Below are 21885 nucleotides of genomic sequence, written 5' to 3'. Positions count from 1 at the left end.
TTCAGTGGGAGAAGCTTCTAAAATTGACAAGTCGATAATTATTAAATAATACAATTAATAATCTCAATGCGATGTTTATAAACTAAGTGTATTGCACCCGCGCACAGTAGCGCTTCTGAAACAAATAGCATTGCACAAATATGAAAAGTTCGCAAAAACGTGTTAAACCATACAAACAGAGAATTTTTCAAGGATTGCGAATTTGTAATCAAAATAATTTTAGGTTTTTTCTTTGTAGAAGATATGAGCATTCCAAATTGAACTTTCTTTCGTTTTTTTTCGTCTGTATATTAAAAAAGAAACTGACCGAAGAAAATCCAAAAAAAATCTGCGGAAAATAGGTAAATTAACCCAAGAATAGAGTATCTTAAATCCATGGAAACCTTTTCTTAATTTTCGAAAAATGTTCTTAGCCTTAGGGCGTTTTCTCTGCGGTATATGTATGTATGTATTCCTTGTATGTTTCCGCTTAGGCATGAAGTCGGTTTGTATTAGCTAAAAACGCGCTGACCAAATATATTTAACATTCCAATAATAACAAGAGATTTGTTACCGCCATAAAATAGATACCGAATCTTTAGCTGGGCGATAAAAGGTGTGACCATTGAGTTTCTAAGAATTGAAGGTATTTTTCCTGGAAATGTATCTGGCCACTTGAGAAAGCACCGGCCTGGGATAAAATACAAAGTTTTTTAAAGCTGCGCATTTTTTTGTAAAACTTAATGAAATAAATAAAGTGACTGCTATATAAATTTGTCGAACATCTAATAACTCTACGCCAATCATCCGTGCTCTCAACATTTCTTTAAAAAACTTTATAAACGCTAAAACTTAGCCGCAATTACAAGTGACGCCAACCAATTGTGAAATTCATTTTGAGACGCCCGCATACATACATATAAGCCAACATACATACCATATACGTGTATAAGGGCTAGGTAGATACATATGTATAGGAACTCGATGAAATAGATCACGCCAGGTACACACAGTAAAACGAACTACTGAAAATGGCTCCGGAAAGAGATATAACGCTATGCAAATCTTGCAATAAGAGCCGCCTAACAAATGGTGTCCAAAATTGGGTGCAGTGCGACGCTTGCAAGGAATGGTACCACTTCGCATGCGCTGGAGTAGACGACTCTATTGCGCGTGTACGATGGACGTGCAACTTGTGCATACATGTCGACGGCTCTTCCTCAACATCGACGCGCGCCGCTATACAGCCAAACGAATCGGAAAACGCCGCACCAAACAAAGATGCCGCCATATTGTTAATGGAACCCAATTCGAATAAGCCGGCGGAGACATCATTTACTCAAACTTCAAACAACTTAATGATGGCGATGCTGGAAGAAACGCGTGAATCTGAAAGAAAATATATCGAGCAGAAAAACGCAATACTGGCACAGCAGCAGGGGATGCAGGAAAGGCCCATCCAATTATTTGGACCAACTTCATCTCAACTAGCAGCAAGGCAAATTCTACCAGCGGACCTGCCGACTTTCAATGGCAACCCAGCAGACTGGCCAATCTTCATAAGCATGTACGAGAACAGCAGCTCGGTAGCCGGATTTTCGGACGCAGAAAATATGCTTCGGCTCCAGAAGTCTCTCAAAGGAAAGGCTTATGAATTGGTACGAGATAAGCTGTTACTGCCGGCACTGGTCCCAGAGGTAATCAACACCCTAAAAACCTTCTTTGGGCGACCGGAGCAGATCCTTGACCGTCTGATCGATAAAATTCGTAAAATAACTGTACACAAAGACAAACTAGAGTCCCTTATAGACTTTGCAATGGCGGTCCGCAACGCGTGCGCCACGATGGAGGCTTGCAACCTGTACGCACATCTTGACAACCCAATGCTTCTGCGTGAACTTGTTGACAAGTTGCCCACTCAACATAAATTAAGTTGGGCCTTGCATCCGCGCAGTCCTTCCATCCCTGTTGTTAAGTCATTTAGCGACTGGATATATCATCTAGCAGAAGCCGCCTCCACAGTCATGCCTGGACAAAACTCATGGAGCGTGAACACTCATACACAAGCATTTGCCGGAGAAAAGCACCAAGCAATGAGTGACTCCGAAGACGATCAGCAACAAGACGCCAAACCAAACCCCGCATGCGTCATGTGCAACTCTACCGAACATTACGCCGCCCAATGCGAGAAGTTTCTAAAATTGACAGTTCCGGAGAGACAGCGTAGAATCAGCGATGCCAAAGCTTGCTACAGATGCCTGAAGACTCACCGACGTAAATGCTTCTCCAAACGTGATTGCGGTGTTGATAATTGCCAATCGAAGCACCACCCTCTTCTCCATAGAGACGCACCTAGGCCCGAACTCGTCAGTGCTCATCATAAGGAAGCAGACTTCGAAGAACAATACTTTCGAATTTTGCCAGTGACTCTGTATGGAAACGGAGTAAGGATCAACACGTATGCGTTCCTGGATGAGGGCTCATCTGTGACATTAATCGACGAAGGAATTCTAAAACACCTCAAAGTTTGCACATCACCCGAACCACTCTGTTTGCAGTGGACCAGCAACACCACCCGTACAGAGGAAACGTCTTTCAAGGCCCGAATGCAAATATCGGAGATGGGGAGTGGAAGAAAATTGTGGCTTAACAACGTACACTCAGTCAAGCACCTCGCGCTACCAAAGCAAACTGTCGATGTAAATAAACTCGTCGGCAGATATAATCACTTACACGGATTGCCAATAAAATCATATTATAATGCTGAACCGATGCTACTAATTGGCGCTAACAACTGGACCTTGGCTGTTCCTCGCAAAATTCGTGAGGGAAGACGCAACGAGCCCATCGCCTCAAAGTGTACTCTCGGATGGAGTATTCAAGGCACAAGCAACGCCAACAGAAATTATTCCTTCCATCACTGCGTTTGCAACTGGAACGACATCGAAAAGGCAGTAAGAGAAAGCTTCAACGCAGATCCTATCGCACCGCGAGAGCTCTTCTCCAAAGACGACGAAAAGGCTAAAGGAATTCTGGAGGAAACATGCAAGAAAGTAAACGGTAGATATCAAATTGGCTTGCTCTGGCGAGACAAGAATTTAATTCTCCCAGAGAGCTACTCAACCGCACTTAAACGCCTCGAATGCCTAAGACAGAAAATTAACAAAAATCCAGAACTATTTGACCAAATTCAAAATCAGATTGACAACTTAGTCGTAAAAAACTACGCGATCGAACTGCAACCCGCAGATATAGCTGAGGACACAAACCGTGTATGGTACCTCCCTATATTTATCGCACTAAATCCAAACAAGCCAAATAAAATAAGACTAGTTTGGGACGCAGCTGCAAAGAGCCACGGCAAATCCCTCAATGACTTTATGCTAAATGGACCGGATTATTTAAACTCGCTAACCGAAGTCCTAATGGCATTCAGAGTGGGCCGTATAGGCGTGTGCGCGGACATCGCTGAGATGTTCCACCAAATTATCATCCAGCAGAGCGACATGCATGTTCAACGATTTTTGTGGCTTCATAAGAATAATAAAACTCCACGTATATTCGTCATGCGTGCAATGACATTTGGTATCTGCTGCGCGCCCTGCATTGCTCATTATGTACGTGACAAAAACGCGCAGGAGTTCAAAGATCAGTGTCCCCGAGCTTTCGAGTCTATAACAGAGGCTCATTATGTGGACGATCTCATAGACAGCTACACCGACGACTCTGAGGCGATCGCAGTAACCACAAAAGTCCGTGACATCCATGCTGAGGGAGGCTTCACTATTAGAAATTGGATCTCAAACTCTACCGCCATCCTAAAGCATTTTGGAGAGCGCCAAATAGACGAGCAGAACCCCAAAGAGCTTGGAGACCCCGAGAAGGTTCTCGGTATGTATTGGGAACCCTCGAACGACGTTTTTAAGTATACTTTCAGATTTGCGAGACTTAAAAGAGACGTACTAAACGGAGAAACTGTACCAACAAAACGTGAAGCCCTACAAGTTCTGATGTCCATTTTCGATCCTTTGGGCCTGCTATCATGTTACACAATCGGTCTTAAAATGCTACTGCAGAAAGTATGGCGTGCAGGCATAGACTGGGACGAGGAATTACCCGACACTTTACTCGGATCATGGCGACAATGGAAAACTGTCCTTCTTCAAGCTGCTAAATTGGAATTTCCTCGCTTCTACTCAACTCTGCTACCGAATGCTGACCAGATTGATTTGCACACATTTGTAGATGCGAGCGAGTACGCCTACGCAGCAGTTGCGTATCTTCGTATCAAGCAGGGAGCCGATATCGACACAGTCCTAGTAGCAGCTAAATGTAAGGTTGCCCCGCTAAAGCCAGTTTCAATACCACGCATGGAACTCCTGGCAGCAGTAATGGGAGTGAACTTAGCCAAAAAAGTTATTAATATTAGAAGGCTCAACATTAACTCAAGCACATACTGGTCAGACTCAAAAACAGTACTGCAGTGGCTGGATATGGACCCTCGAAAATTTCAAGCCTTTGTCATGCATAGAGTTGGGGAGATAATAGATCACACAAGTCGAGCTCAATGGCGCTGGATACCGACCAAGGAAAATGTTGCAGACTCAGCCACAAAGTTTATCAAATCTCCTAACGCTAATCGCTGGTTAAAAGGTCCCCAGTTCCTAGCCAAGCCAGAAAACGAATGGCCAGAACAAGACATTACTCTCGAAAGTGGCGAACCGACGGAGCTACGTAAGCATGTCTTCATTATAAACCAACTAAAGCATTTTGATTTTGCAGAGGAATACTTTTCTGACTGGAGACGCCTGTATAGAGCCGTGGCAACCTTTATGCTATACATTAAAAGAATACGCGCTAAATGTCTTGGAAATCCACTGCCAAAAACTTTAGACCCCGAAATCATAAGCAAAGCGAAGTCGTGGATATATAAACAGGCACAATCTAGGACATACTATGCCGAAATCACTGCTCTCAAAAATAACACGGCCGTGAACAAATCAAGTCCTTTGATTGCTCTGAATGTCTACTTGGATGAGGAAGGCGTGCTACGTGTTCAGGGAAGAAAATATAACATAAATCCTGACGATGCTGTCGTTCTGCCAAAGAGGTCTCGAATTGCATTTTTGATCACGAAAGATTTCCATGAAAAATCACATCACATAATGCACGAATCGACAATAAATATCATAAGAAACGACTTCTACATACCTCGTCTACGAGTGCTGTATAAAACAGTTCGGAAGGCCTGTCAAAAATGCAAAATCGCCACATCCAGGCCCGAAGTACCTCAAATGGCTGCAATACCAGCCGCACGACTAGCCTCCTTCGAGAGACCCTTTACATACACAGGAGTTGACTACTTTGGTCCCATACTAGTTAACGTCGGCAGACACAAGGAAAAACGATGGGGAGTCCTCTTTACATGCCTGACACTGAGAGCCGTACATATAGAAGTGGCCTATAAACTTGATGTAAGCTCGTGTATAATGTGTCTTCGAAATTTCATGACACGTCGCGGGACTCCAAAAGAAATCTTCTCCGACAACGGAACCAACTTTAAAGCAACTGAGAAGATGGTGAAAGAAGAACTCAAAAAGATTGACTTTGACGAAATCACTATAAAGTATGAGGCGATTAAATGGCACTTCAACCCACCAGCGGCACCGCATATGGGAGGTGCTTGGGAGCGACTCGTCAGATCAGTTAAGACTGTTTTGAAATCAATCTGCCCAACTAGTAACTTCAATGACGAGACCCTTCGAACAGCTCTTATGGAAGCAGAAAACGTCATCAATTCTAGACCACTAACCTTTGTCTCTTTAGATTCAGGCGACGACGAAGCGCTCACCCCAAATCATTTACTTCTGGGATCGACGAGCGGCTATAAGCGCATGGCAGACGACAACACCGATCTAAGGCTGCGTTGGCAACAGACTCAACTATTCGCGGACAAGTTCTGGAGCCGCTGGGTGAAGGAATTCACCCCAGACTTGACCAGACGTAGCAAGTGGTTCACCAAACGTCCCCCAATAGCTATCGGCGACATTGTTATAGTAGTCGACGATCAACTTCCAAGGAACATGTGGCCCAAAGGACGCATCACTGAAGTAGTGACGGCCAAAGATGGCCAAGTTCGACGAGCTACAATTTGGACACCGAAAGGAATCATGGTCCGCCCAGTGGCCAAGATTGCTATCCTAGACGTCGGCCTAAAAGACGGTGAAGATCCGAAGGACGTTCACGGGGGGGGGAATGTTACCGCCATAAAATAGATACCGAATCTTTAGCTGGGCGATAAAAGGTGTGACCATTGAGTTTCTAAGAATTGAAGGTATTTTTCCTGGAAATGTATCTGGCCACTTGAGAAAGCACCGGCCTGGGATAAAATACAAAGTTTTTTAAAGCTGCGCATTTTTTTGTAAAACTTAATGAAATAAATAAAGTGACTGCTATATAAATTTGTCGAACATCTAATAACTCTACGCCAATCATCCGTGCTCTCAACAAGATTAATAGATCAATTACTTAAAAAAACAAGGAAGAGTTTATTAACCATGTTAATATTAGCTATCTCAAATGTGACATAAGTTGTTAAAATAAATTAGGACGATACAAAGTTCAGGGGGTCAGCTAGTATAAGGGGACTATAATATTATGTATCAATGAGTATTCAAATGGTTTTAACCATGGAAAAGTGTTTAACAGCAATTCCAGTTGCCTGAGTTTTCAGCCTGTTGGCTGGAAAATATTAATGGAAATGGAAAATAAAAATGAAAAGCGGCGGATGAGTCCGTCGAGTCAAAAGGAAATGGCCAAACGCAAAAGGCGTTCAGCTTGAAACACGCACAAACCTGTAGAAAACGCTTGCGGGAAAATTCAAACCCCCTTCCGTTCTAGCCACCGTCCTCGATTTTCCCTGTCCGTTCCGCTGAGTTTGTCAAAAATGTTTTGAAATGTAACAACAAAACAACAACTGGCAGCCGTAAAAACCGTTAGACTTGGCATCTAGCAGCCATTTTGTAACTGACAAATATGGTGGCAACGGTATACCACAAAGGCGTGTCAGCCAGGGGGGGTGGGCATTCTCGCCGATGGAAGGGATTTTCGCATTTCGCAGCATAAATCCAGCGGATGGCGGAGAGCAGAAACGATTTACGACCACAGGAATGCAGATATCAGGCAGAAGTTACAGCCGGTCGCATCTGTAATTTACACATAAATAAAATATATATATACATATTTGGGTACAGTGAGTCCTCCGCTTGGGGAACAAATTAGTTAAAATTTCACATGATTTATTGGTATTTAATTTAATTTACATAGGAAATTTACGCCTATCGCTAACATTTCGAGGAAGGGGAGAAAGAACTTTGGATTTATTATTTAGTAAGTTCTAAATTCAGAATATATTCTTAAATCTAGAAAAATATTTTTATGAGTGTATATACTCTTTAGAGCTAACGAAAGACTATTTTATTCCTGAAGCAAGGTAATTTTCACAGGAACCTCAACGATGACCTCTTTAATTAGTAACAAGAAAGGAAGCTAATTTCGCCTGGCCAAATCTTGTATAAAATAACTATACTTCAGAATTAAAATATCTTATATAATAGACATGATAAATATATACATATGCTAGACAAAAACAAAGTAATAAACACATTCATAACATATTATGACCTGCAAGGGCATCAAAAGATTGTCTGAAAACTTTCCTTGAGACGGCTTACAAACTGAGGGACTAGTTTGCGTAGAAACGGACAAAGGGACGGACAGACGGACATGGCTAGATCGACTCGGATGTGATCGGAAGTGTCTCCTTCACTGCGTTGCAAATTTTTGATAAAAACGATAATACCCTAAGGGTGTAAAAATATATAAAGAATAAAGCGCTTAGTATAAACAATTACCGCTACCATTGCTGCGTTTTCCAGATCGTTTTCGATTCGATTTCTTTCGGCTGTCGAATTCAAGTGATAAATGTATTAAAATTTAATTTGTTTTATACGATTTTTGAATAAAATAATTAACGAAATAATGTAATATTTATCTAAATCAACTTTGTTTTTTTGTGTCACGTAAATGATTTAAATTTGTTTATTTAAAAAAACGTTTTTCATACTTTTGTGGCACCAAAAGCCTAAGGGAAAGGCAGGTCTTTGGTTTGACTTTTTAAAGCCACCTTCTGCGTCCTGACTGGCGGCTGGCTCATTTCTTATTATGTTCCGCCTGCAATTTCACTGATTAATTGCTGGGGCATCATTACCTCCTTCTCCAACTGGCTGCTGCCGCTCTTCGTTTCGTTTCCTTCGTTCTCCGTTCATCTTATTTTTATTTTTGGTAATTTTATGTGCCTTCAGAAGGAACCGGCCTTGGCCACTTTGAGGTAGCTTGGGCTAGCAAGTCAAGCAATATTATAGAGGTATAAAAAAGTAAAATAAATATACTTTATAACTGGGAAGGGGGCTCTATCAAACAAGACATTTTCCAATATTGCATGTAACTGTGTTCCAGGGAGAACGACTAGGAAAGCGATGCTGACCTCTCCAGTGTGACTGAGCTGACTGGGGTCACTTCTGCTGGCTGATTCCTGCGGGGTAACATTTAATCGACCCCTGGAGGAACGATGTGCCTGCTTGCCGATGACCCCTCGCCATCGCCCTTTCACAGTTTATTTTGGCCGTTTCCCTTTTGGCCAGCTTTTGCGGCTGCGACTGAGACTGAGACGTCGACTCATCTGTTTTTATTTATGTATTTCATTTATTTAATTTAGGCGTCTGCCCGAGTTTTTCGCTCTGCGCTCTGTGCCCGTCCTGTCCCTCGTTGTTTAGTTTGCGGGGAATTTGCATTTGGCTTGTCCCTTCCAGCTGCTCCCTGGTCTTCTTCTCAGGCACTGGAAAAAATAAAATACATTTACATACAATATGAGAGCGATTAAAATCAAGCAGCTGTTTGAGGCTTCAACTAAGTTGGTATGCCGTAAAACATAGGTAATACCCTTCATATCAGTGATAGGGCATTCATTAAATGGTGTCCTTGAATGAATTTTAGTACAGTCCCTTGGCTATTTTCCCTGTGTACTTAGTCTGCTCTCTCTCTGTTTGCTTTGGTGTTTTTCTTCATTAAATGCGTTTGAATTAATTTATAATTTGCTAACGTTTATTTATTATGCCTTCTTCTCCCTCAGGCCAGCGATTCCTATACTTTCTGTCTCAGGCGTTTCCTCCATTTTCACGCTTCGCGCGTCGCTGTAATTAATTGTCATCGAATTTTCAACGAGTCAGCAGCCTATTTCCATTTTTATTCCTTCGCCTGGTAATTGCGCATCCTTCGAAATCTCAGAGTCCGCGTTTGAGTAATGGATGGTGATGCTGCGTTGCGGTTGGTGTTTCATGCCTCTTGGATTTTGATATATGATCCCGTCCTTGATTTGGCACTTAATTTTTGTAAACTGCTATCAGATTTTCTTATTTTGTATTTTTATACCCTGGCAGGGTATTATCATTTCAGTCAGAAGTTTGCAACGCAGTGAAGGAGTCCTTTCCGACCCTATAACATGTATATATTCTTGATCAGCATCAACAGCCGAGTCGATCTAGCCATGTCCGTCTGTCTGTTTCTACGCAAAATAGTCCCTCAGTTTTAAAGCTATCTGAATGGAACTTTGCATATAGTCTTCTATATACTCTCACTGCTATATATGTCGGAACGGGCCGGATCGGACGACTATATCATATAGCTGCCATACAAATGCTCGATAAATTATTAGAAAAATAATTATAACTTTGCTGTTTTTAAACATGTTTGCACCATTTTTCAAATATTTATAGATTTTATATTATTTCTGAATTTTCGTAAAAATTTTATGAAAATCGGACGACGATATACATAGCTGCCATAGAAACGATCGGGAAATGAATAGGAAAAAAATTATAGCTTCGGCGTTTTTCAACGTATTTTTATCTACTCTAAGATATAAGCTTTTTTTTATTATTCTAGAATTTTATTATAAATTTCATAAAAATCGGACAACTATATCATATAGCTGCCATAGAAGCGATCGGTGAATATATAGAATATGTAAAGATGGGAATGTAAAACTGTAACTGTCAAACTGTAAACATAATAAGTATAGGTAAAATGTAATGAAACTCTGTTTTGTGAGTGTTTTCAGCATTTAAATCTATAATATAAACATCAAAACCAATCTACAAGGGTATACAAACTTCGGCGTGCCGAAGTTAGCTTCCTCTCTTGTTCAACATATTTTTATCATTTTTGGGATATGGCTATTTTTTATTATTTCAGAATTTCGAGTTTAATTTTATAAAAATCGGACGACTATTTCTTATAGCTGCCGTAGGAACAATCGGGAAATTTAGAAAAAAAATATTATAACTTTGTTGTTTCTCAACGTATTTTCATCTACTCTGAGATATAAGCTTAATTTATTATTTTATAATTTTGGTATAAACTTTATGAAAGTCTAACAATCGCTGCCATAGAAGCGATCCGTAGATGTATAGAAAATGTAAAGCTAGGAATGTAAAACTGTAACTGTCAAACTGAAAACATAATAAGTGTAGGTAAAATGTAATGAAATAATATCTGCAAGGGTATACAAATTTCGACGTGCCGAAGTCAGCTTCCTTTCTTGTTTACCTTAAAGCTTGACATTTTAGATTCGAGACTAAATATTTGTATGTGCTTATTGAATGGATTCCCAAACTATGGCTGAAAAAATAAACCTCAAGCCGCTGTATAAGTCGCTTCTTTTGGTAAATAAATGTGAAAAGAAATATTGAAATTTCCGATTACATCGATCAACGGACACAAACGGAGGGAGAAGGCAGAAAAATATACGCCATGGCCTAAGGGCTTGCAATTGATTTTGACTTATTACGTTTGCTGGTAACAATCTGTCAATATATGATGAAGGCATGTAATATGATTCAGGGCCAGTCCCACGGAATGAAACGAAAGGAAGAGAGAGAGCCGTCTTAATGCACCAAACAATTTCACGACTGATTGGAACCGAATCACTTTTGCATAGGATAATTCGGGGGAACTTTCGGCTCAGCCGAGTTTATCGCAGCTCAGTTAGCATAAGTTAGATTTTTTCTTTTTGTAGTGAACAAAACCGAGTCATGTGAGACCCATTCGACTTGAGTTCATTATGGTGAAGAAAGCCATCTTTGCAGCCAATTTGGTTTTTACTTTCCTTTGTAGTATTTGCTTATATTTATTAAAGCCTGTGTCTTAATGTTTACAACAAATAAACTTCCACCACTTTATCCCTTGTTGCTTTTGGCGTACATTTTTATTTTTCTCATTTCATAAGCCGCTTTTTTTGGAATCTCAGACGATGCAAAAAGGGTTTTTGCGGTTCATTCTCATTGACAATTCGAAAATTGGCAGTTGACTGAAAGGACCGACCTCCGCCTTCTTCGGGCTCGTCCTTTGTCTATTCGGCACTGAAGTGAGCGCACGTGTTAAGTGGCAATCAATTGACAATTTCTGTCTTGTAATTGCAACACTTTGCCAGCCGATTGACAGCAGTTTTGGTTTCCCCCTTGCCAATTGTCTCTCGAAATATCTGTTACCATTTCAACAGGCTTTGGCTCTTGGCCATTTCTGCCTTTGTTCGATCCTTTCGGACCGGACTAAAGTCATCAGCAAAAATCTTTGGTGTACGTCAGTCAAAAGAAAATCGAAAGCACACAGTTAATGGGCCGAATTTATGTCGAATATAGTCGTCCGACTTGTATCGTTTCGTTTTATAAGCGTATTAAAATAATGAAAATAACTTATCTATAAATGAAAGAACTAATGTAATATAAAATATAAATATATATGCTGAACAAAAAATAAGTATTAACAACTAATTTACATTTAGACATGAATTGCAATAAATAAATAAAAGTAAATAAAATAAAAGTTTACAAATAACTATTATTTCAAGAATGGAAAACAACAGTTAAACTGCAATAACTTTTGAACTTTTGAAAAAGATTGGTATATTTATTTAATCTAATTTTCAATACCTTTTATTTGATGTCAGTAGTGTTCCTTAGAATTTGCATATTTGTATTTATTTAAGGGATTGAGATATTGAATATACATATTATGCTTATTTTACATATTTTGAAATTTTTTTCATATTTATGCAAATCCAATTTCCAAAGTCATAAGTCATAGCCGTAAGTGAACGAAGGGTGGAAACGTTGATTATATATAAAATAGGCCGCTCAGCTTAAAAACTATTGCAATTCAACTTTTGTTTTCGATTTTTAATATAAAAGTTATTCGTCAAGTTTTATTTTCAAATTTCATTATAAAAGTAATTTGTCAATTTCTACTTTACTCACAACTTTACTTGCGATCCCTGCATTTACCATTACATATTATGCTTTCAGTTTAAAAGTTACAGTTTTACATTCACAGCTTTACATTTTTCCTATGTTCCTATGTCAGCCATGTATATAGTAAGATTTTCATAAAATTAATACCGAAAATCAGAAATAATAAAAAATAACCAAATCTCAAAGAAGATGGAAACATTAACTTAACAGACATTAACAGACACTTAAAACTAGAATTTCTCACAAGAAATAAACTTAGCTTAGAGCACTGTAATCAATGGTATAAAACCATAAACAAAAACAATTCAAACATCGACAACTACTACAGATCCTTCCATCCCAAATCAAGCAGACTCGATCAAACTAAAATAATACGCCTTAGACTAGGCCACACAAAACTTACACACGAGCACTACTTCAACCAAAACCAACCTCCACCCTGCCCTTTTTGCCAAGGCGACAATACCATATCCCACCTTTTAAACTCCTGCCCATCACTCCTCCCCACCAAACTATCCATTTTCAAAAACACAGACCCAACAAATCTCCTCAGCGAACTCAACCCAGATAATCTAGAAAAAATCTTAATTTTCTTAAGATCTTCCAATCTTTACCACAAAATATAAAAACATACCCAAAATGTATATAAATAAAAATTACCAACTAAGTAGCCAAACTACAATGTCAAATATGTAATTAAAACAATATATATAATATCATGAATCTTAAAAGCCGAAGGCCCTGTTGCCAGCGCTTTACCAACTAAGTTAGTCTAGTTTTGTAAACTTCTCTATCTTTAATAATAAATAAATAAAAATAAATAAATATTTTGAAAAAGAGAGAAGTTTTAATTTGTTTTCTACATCTATTCCGATCATTTCTATGACAGCTATAAGATATATTCATCCGATCTGGCAAGTTCCGACTTTTATAGCAGTGAGAGTAGTCAGCCGACTATCTGCAAAGTTTCATTCAGAATGCTTCAAAACTGAGGGCCTAATTTGCGTAAAAACGGACAGACGAGCGACGGAAATGGGCTCGACTAGGCTGTTGATGCTGATCAAGAATACATATATATACACTGATAAACAAAAACAAGGTCATAAAAACGTGACAATTCGGTTACAAAAGTAGCGCAGGAATATTTTGGTTTTCATTGGACATTTTTGGTCTTCAATTAAGGGGTTATACACCTGGCCCTCGCTTAACACGGGGGTTACGTTCCTAAAAAACCTCGTGTTAAGCGAGGTTTTTAGCGTGTTAAAGGAGGTCTGGGAGCAAATTTGAAACCGTGTAAGACCGAGTCGTGCTAAAAGAGGCCGTGTTAAGCGAGGGCCAGGTGTATACAGTTGTGATAGATGAAAAAATCGATATTTTTTTATTGCATATTCTTTAAGTCTATACTGTTGAGAATACTCTCACAAAAATTCATAACGATCGGAGCATTACAACCGAGGTTGTAGCTATTTATAGCGCACTACCTGCACATCGGCCGGAACAAACTCGAAACTTTAAACGCGATTATCTCAGAATCTTGTTTTTTCAAAATGACCTTTGCGGTGGACTTAACATAACATATACTTTATATCCTTCATATGGCACTGTTGTTAAACATATCTGGAACAGCAGACGAGGTGAAAGAGTTTACGACACTGCAAACTAGTTCACCTTTCACCTTTACATACATAAGAACTTGGCAAAATGTAAAAGAAGTTTGACCAGATTTAAGAAAAAGCATACCGAATGGCTTCTGTCTAATATGGCTATAACAGTAAGTTCATTCTTGTCTTCAAATCCAAAGCCGTCAACATTAAGACCAGTTGGACGCCCACCCATTGAATATGTTAACGCCGGGCCCCGTCAGAAGAGAAAATTGGCATCCGATTTGGCTGTTAATCAAGGTCACAACACATCTCTTCTTGTGCATGCCGCCGCAGTTTCGGTCGAAAAAACGAAAAGGAAACATGCAGCCCTTGTGTAAAAAAATACATTTCTTACTTCGAGTGACCAATAAGGCTAGAAACAATTTTTTTACTCAGAAAAATGACTCGGTTCGACTAACAGAGGATGAAGCTTTAGCATATCTGCTTGAAAACTCATTGACTAAAAGTCAGTACAACAACTTTCGGGAGCTCAGCATTTCCCGATCTTGTGAACTTTCTCCTACTTACCACAAAGTCAGAGATGCTAAGTCAAAATGTAGACCTTTTGATATTAAAGTAACCGAGTCAGTTGCTGAAGTTCCCCTGCAAAGCCTTCTCGGCCACACTAGTTGCCGTATTTCAAATGCAAGAAGTTATATTTAAGCAGCTTGGCAATACTTTAAGTCTGACCCTCATTCCAAGCTATGGATTTGACGGTACAACCAGACAAAGCAGCTATAAGCAACATTTTTTTGGATGTGATTCATTGGCTTCTGACGACTCGCTGTTTGCGACAACAATAATCCACCTAAAATTAATGGACCATATTGGAAATGTATTTTGGATGAATCGTACTCCTCAGTCGATTAGATTTTGTAGACCAGTCAAGCTTGAGTTTGTTAAAGAGACAAAGGACCATATTCTTGCAGAGAAAAATAATTTTGATAGTCAAATAAAAGATTTGTCTTCATATGTCTGCTCCGTTGTAAATGGAATTTCAACTTTTAGTTAAATATGATGTGTCCGATATGTGGAGCGAGTCCAAAAATCTTCATGGAAAATGCTAAAATAGACTCATAAAAAAACAAGTCCTTTACATGGTTGGATTCGATTTTTTGAATTCGTTCTTAAAATTGCATAGACTGAAACTTAAAAAATGGCAAGTGAGAGATGAAGATGGAAAAAAGAAATGGCGAAACAAAAAAAGACGATTCAGAAGCTGATGTGGAGTACTATGGCTTTACATGTAGATAAGCCTTAGCAAAATGGCAATGGAAATACCAACGACGGCAATACAGCAAGGAGGGCGTTTGCATAACCTTAGCTACTAGCTGAAATCTTAGGTCTTGATGAAATTCTCATTGCACATTTTAACAATATTTTAATTGCTATTTCTTGCCATTTACCAATCGATCCAAAAAATGTTAAAAATATTCTCAGAAAACCATAACATTATATATGTCCTTGTTTCCATGGTTTCCAATGTCGGCAACAGTCCATAAAGTGTTAATGCACGGCTACCAAATAATAAAAGCATCAATCCTTCCATTAGGTATTCTCGGCGAGAACGCCTCAGAGGCTCGAAACATATACTATAAGAGTGACAGGAGGTTACATGCTTGAAAGAGTACACGGTAGAACAACACGGCAGACGTTTTCCACAGAGCAATGGATTCCTCAGATCCTCTTGTGTCGAGCATCTATCTAACAAAAAGATTGGGTCAGCAAAATAAACTACCCCAACCAGCAGACGTAATCGAACTTTTGGAATCACCAAACATGCTATATTCTTGTAACATGAACAATCTGAACAATGTTCCCGATTTTGATGCTAGCAATAGTGATTCTGACTCTGAAAATCCGTTTTCAATTGAAATTGATGTAGAAGAAGACAGTTAAGAACATTTTTAATGAAAAATACTTATTTATAGTAATGTTGAATGCATTGTTATTTTTTACTTATTAATATTAAGCTTAAGTGTTAAAAAAATAACGAGTGCTAGCATTATTTATTATCGTACAAGTATCAATAAGAGGAAACCTAACATATATGGGCGGCTAGGGAAGGCGTGGTCAGATCGGTGTACATATATTTTTATGTGTATTTACACTATCATAACTACCAAATTTGAAGAGTCTAGCTTTAAAACTTTAATTGTCGTCGAAATATCGGCTCGCTGGCCCAATGTGCATTGTACAAATATTAATAAGTTATTATTTTAAACATTGGAAAACTTAATACAGTAACTTCACAGTTAATTCTTCTTAATTCCTGGGTAGACGTGGCCATCACTTGGGTGTCAAAGCTCTCGTGGTCGCTCTCGGGCTCTGCCTCTGTGTTTTGCAAAGGCAAAATAGTCCGTACTGAAATGCTTTCGGAATTGATTGCATCATCGATTTCTACCCAATGGAAGGGATCTTCTTTCGTCTCTGCCACGGCAGCGGGTGGCTCACTCCGTGTGGAGTTTGAGTCATTGCGCATGTCTAGGCCGTCTCAATGCTGGCGGCGCCAGCCTTGAAGCCTTTGTGAAGCTGTGGGATCCGCGCTACACCTTGCCGTCACGCACCACTCTGCAGAATGTACAAATGAAAAACATTTACCTAGAGCTCAGTTCAAAACTGAAGGTAATGCTTGACAAAGTCGATCAGTGTGCGATCACTAAGCAAAGCCAACACAGGATATTTGACTGTAACAGTTCACTTCATCGACGGAAACTTCAAGCTGAAATCGGCAGTGTTGTCAACACTCCTATGTGCAACTAACCATTCGGCTGATAATATCGCATCATCATTGCGCGCAGAGCTGATAAACTGAAGTCTGTTGCTAAAAACGTGCGCCATAGTTACGGATAATGCAAGTAGCATGATTAAGGCATGTGGGCTGCTTGAAAAAAGACATCTTCCGTGCTATGCTAATTGCCTTAACCTGGTTATACAAGACTGCCTTTTAATAAAAGAAATCCAACATGTTTTGACCAATTGCAAACGCATTGTGACATTTTTCAAATGCAGCACAATCGCTTATGAAAAGTTTAAGCTAGCTCAAGATGTCGGCAATCCATACAGCCTAATTCAGGAGGTATGTACACGCTGGAATAGCGGGTTCAAAATAGTCGAGCGCATACTCTTAAGTTAAGAGTCTTAACCAAAGAGTTCATGTTTCCAGTTCTGCTTAGCAGGTCCAAGGCGCCGGAGCCGCTAGCTGCAGACGATGATTCTATATTGGAGGATTTGCAAGACGTTCTCGCTCCGTTTGATGAAGTTACCAAACAATTGTCTTCGAGCTCAAAAGTGACTGTGTCTTGTATAATTCCTTTTAAATGGACTTGTCCAAAGTCTACATGAAAAATGCAACCAGTTAAGAACAGCATAAGGAGAAACACTTTGCAAACTTTTAATAGAGAAGTATAAAAAACGACTCTTCCCTTTCGAAGAACGGTCCTCGAAACGTTTGGCTACAATTTTGGACCCTCGATTTAAAAAAGAGGGTTTTTGGTCCCATTTCAATGTGGAGCAAGTCGTATCACTTCTTGAAAAAACGATATGGTCTCTCCCTCAAGCCAACAAGGAACCTACTATAACTCCGGAACCACCAAAACCAAAATCTTCGCTTCTTAATTTCGAGCTGAAAAAAGGTCAAATAAAGTTGAGTCCATTATACAGCTTAGGCAGTATACTTCGAAAAGATGAACATAGACGAAACTCATGACCCATTGGAATATTGGAAGGTCAGTAAATAAATGCTATAAGAATTATTTATTTATTTTTTTTTTTAACTGCAGCAACATGAACAAGAGATGCCCCAACTAGCTTTGAGCGCTAAACAGGGTCTCTGCATTCCGGCCACTTCGACTGAATCGGAACGGATGTTTTCCAAGGCGGGCCTTACCATATCAGATCGACGGGCATCGTTAAAACCAAAAAGTGGTAACAAACTGTTTTTTATTAACAAAAAATGGTTCTCTACAAAGGAATAATGAAAATATTATGTTAAATAAAAAGATCTCTTAAGTTTAAACATAATAAACTAATTATGTTTTTAATTGTAAGTAATTTAAAATGAAAAATTGCAGGATTACCATATTTTTAGAAATAATTTTCTGAAAGATTTCTAAAAATGAGTAATCCAGCAAAATTTCATTTTGAATGTTTAGATATGGGCGATACTATCGCGGTAGTATCGATGTTTATCACGCCAAATATCGAAACTATCGATGGTGCCACCATCGATGTTTTTGCAGCTCTAGTAACCAATCGCAGTCGGCTGCCGAGTAATTTCCTCAGGGCTGTGGCCGGCTTTATATAGGCGTGGTCTTGTGTGACCGTTCGCATGCGTGTGGCCAGCCTCCGTTCGGTCCAGTATTACCCTCCACTAGTGATCTGCGGCGCGCGCGCATTCAATTCAATTTTTTTTTATGATGTCGTTAATCCATTTTCCTATGTTGCTAATTGTTCCTATACTTTATCCTAGTTCTTCTATATTTGTGCGCGTATGCGCATCACAATTTTCGTACGCATAAACTCAAACGAGTGCTTCATCCCTATTTCTTTCAGGCTCTCTTTATGATTAGAAGCGAGCGAGTAGTTTCGATGCCGCTTCACTTCCAGAAAGCTTTGTCTTTGCGATCATCCGTTACAGGTAACCGGAATCGTAAACAAAGCAAAGAAGCGAGAATATCTGCGAGAGAGACCCTTTTCAGACTATTCGATTGTTCTCTCTCCGAAAGAATTTTATAGATGAAAACGGCTACCGTTTTGTGCAAGCTCTTAAGGGCCTCAAGGGTCCCCTATCTGTTATTCTTTTCTAGCTAAAAATTGTAATTGAAAAGTCAATTAACCAGTTAATTAGATGTCGAAACTCAAACTGGTCTCGCAATGACATTTTTTTTTTCTGGTTTCTTAAACACAAACAAAATATTGAAAAATAAATTTTCGGTGGGGAGATGGTGTCTGCAAAATATTGGGAAATTATGGAAAATAATATGTTTTTGGTGGCGAGGTTCTTGAGTTGCAAAATTAATGTATTTTGTTATAATTATACCATTTTAATGCAAAATGCATAGTTCTAAGCTGCGAATGGCGTCCTTTGTTATTGTTAACCTTTTTAAATCGGTGGGACCGAAATACCCAAATAGTCCAAGTAAGGTTTTTATATAAGTTCATATTTATTTATTACGTTAATCAACCATATCAATGATTATAAAACGTAGGGACTAACACTAGAAACAAACATAACAAGGATACATAACAGCAACCAAGTAATACTGTCTTCCCACACAGCGCATTTGTGAGGAACGTTTGGGATTTTTCACAAATGTGAAACTCGTGTTCCCACACAACATTAAAGCACATTTAGCATCCGAACAGCTGATCGATCAGCTGTGGCTCATGAAAACGTAAACAAAGGCTGTCGAATTGGCAGTTGCAAATTTGAAATGGAGCATTTACCAACTATTTTGGCTGTTGTACAACAGCAAAATGCACAGATTGCGTCAGAATTTATCCGCAATAAATTTAAATGAATTAAATGACAAGGAATTTTAGTTTTTCTAATGATTTTTCTCTAACAAAGAGCAAATTCCCCGAAGAGTGTCTATAGGTGGTATAGGCATCCAAAATCTTTAAAATAAGGTAGAGGCAGGCGGTTTATATTAAATAGTAATAATTGGGGACATATTGGGGAAAGAATATACAGAAAAAACGCCAACAACTATTTTGGGCATGCTTGTAGCTTTGGCGCCACGTTTTAAATTCCATATCTCATTTGTTCCTCGCCAAGTGTGTATACACTTTCGTTGTGATGGTCAAATTTTCAGAGTTGCACCGAAAAACTATCGCCTAACTATCGCCAAACAAACCGTGTTTAGATTTTAATGTGTTCTAACGGCGGTCCATTTGGGAAAATTCGGAACGGCAAAACCTTATGGACCGTTTGTTCAACGGACGGTGAATGTGCAATTACGACGAAAATGAAGCCTGCGAAAATTGAATGGCGTTGCCAGATCAAGAGAGTAAACAGCTGATATCGGGGTGTAACAATAATTCATTTGATTTGTTCTTACACCCCTAATGGAGGGAAAGTTGAAGGAAAAAAGTGGCATTGAAAGGGTCTGTCAAGGCGAAGCCCATAATATGGAATTTAACCCACAAAGGAAATTTTAATGTCATATTTATTAATATATTAAATATTTTTTTGAATATTTGTTTACAAACAGCTGTCCAGTGTGACCAAAGATAAGCCTTAAACGCCAAAAAAGGTACATTTTCTTGGCGTTTCATGGCTTTTCCTTAATTTTTTTTGGTCACACTGGTTACCGAGCCAAATAAACAGCGATTCCGCTATAACACGTGTTACGGCGGATTTTCGTCGTCAGAGTACTAGGCTTTACCAAAAATACATGAGCAGTGAGAAACGATGAGAAAAAGAAAACATTCCGATAGCAGAAATTTGCCGAAAACCGGAGCAGCTAAAAACGAAAACAGTTCGATTTCGGCCAAAACGAAAACGAAAAAATTTTACGATTACCTGAGCAGGCCTGATAATTCTTCTTTCAAGAGTCGAACCCTAATTTCTGAAGCTCCTCGAAGGCAGCCAAATCCATGAACTTTATCATGTTCACTTTATGAAGCTTCATTGCTAATACTATCTGGCTTTCGTCGTTCATTTCGTATTTTTTTTTTGTTACCAATAACTTGAAACAAGCTGTCAAAAACTAACGCAATAACTCGAGTTATGTTATTGCGTTAATTTGGATTTCGATAGGTAACTCAGGTCGGTGTATATTTATGTACATAAGACGTGGTTACGTGAAAATATTAAACGGCGCTGTCATACAGCTGCCCTAGAAACGATTGCCTCAGATTGCAAACTGCAATGGTACATATGTATGTAAAAGCCCATTTTGGCACGAGCAGTTGGCAGTTTTTTGTTTGCAGTTTTTTGTTCCCAGTCCAAACAGACTCTGCTGGCTCCACATACTCGTTTCCTTCGTTTTTCGCTATCTTTTTCAGGCTCCCACTCGGCCCCTACTAGAGTAAGGGACGGCTTAAGAGCAAAGTTATGTCAGGAGCGGCTCAAATGCATTGCATCAATTAGGTGCCCCCATTTAGGGAGTAAAAAGTCAACGACTAACGCCAAATGGCTAACGAGGGTCGTGGCAGGGGTTGGTTAAGGGTTAAGCCTATTTTCCGACAGGATTACAGGCACACGCCGACACACACCCAAGTGCTGAAAACACTCGATGCAATTAAATTGAAATCCAAATCTGAGCCAAAGTCAAAGCGGGAAAGGAATTTATATGGCTGGACTCGGAGCACGTACATTGAGCTTCTCTGGCGTTTTGGCTGGTCTCTTCCCTTAGTGCTTGGCATCGTTGTTGAGGCGGTACTTTTATTACAAAAATTAAAATGTATATAATTTTTTGAAGTATTTTAATTTTTAACAAATGACATACGAAATTCCCTGTATTCGGGAACGTATGAACACGATGATTTGTTATTAATAATGCCACAAATAAAGGAAGTGGCAGTAAAAACAGTCAAGTTTAAACTGGACTTGGAATTCAAAAAATTTTTTCATGTTTTGTATTATTTATTTTTTAACAGGTCCGAAATCTCTGTGAATATGAAGCCACTATATGCGTCACATGTCATGTAATCTATTGCATAAACATAACAACCGTAAGAAATGTTTTCTTGGTATTCAAAATGAGCAATCTTCCGACATTAGCCATTTCGGTAGGTACTTATACATACATACATATATGTATATTTTGTAAATAGTACTAATAATGTGCTCCTAGCTGTACAAATTATAAGGATAACTGCGTATATGGGGTCTTCCTTATCTTTTTTGTGGTGGCAATCAGCAAATGGCAGCTCAAGCTAAGCATTGATAA

General features: G+C 39.1%; 1 protein-coding gene across 1 annotated transcript; it reads left to right on the top strand.

Annotated features, from left to right (window-relative positions):
• The first annotated feature begins 1010 nt into the window (after positions 1-1010).
• LOC121502084 (uncharacterized) lies at positions 1011-6254 on the top strand. The gene has a single exon (XM_041774846.1). The coding sequence runs from the start codon at positions 1011-1013 to the stop codon at positions 6252-6254; it is 5244 nt and encodes a 1747-aa protein (XP_041630780.1).
• Positions 6255-21885: the final 15631 nt, after the last annotated feature.

Source organism: Drosophila kikkawai, chromosome X (assembly GCF_030179895.1).
Source record: "Drosophila kikkawai strain 14028-0561.14 chromosome X, DkikHiC1v2, whole genome shotgun sequence".
Taxonomy (NCBI): Eukaryota; Metazoa; Arthropoda; class Insecta; order Diptera; family Drosophilidae; genus Drosophila; species Drosophila kikkawai.
This window is presented reverse-complemented; position numbering and strand designations above follow the sequence as displayed.

Excerpts from the sequence above, each read along its gene's own strand:
- LOC121502084 (XM_041774846.1), top strand. The coding sequence starts at position 1,011 with ATGGCTCCGGAAAGAGATATAACGCTATGCAAATCTTGCAATAAGAGC.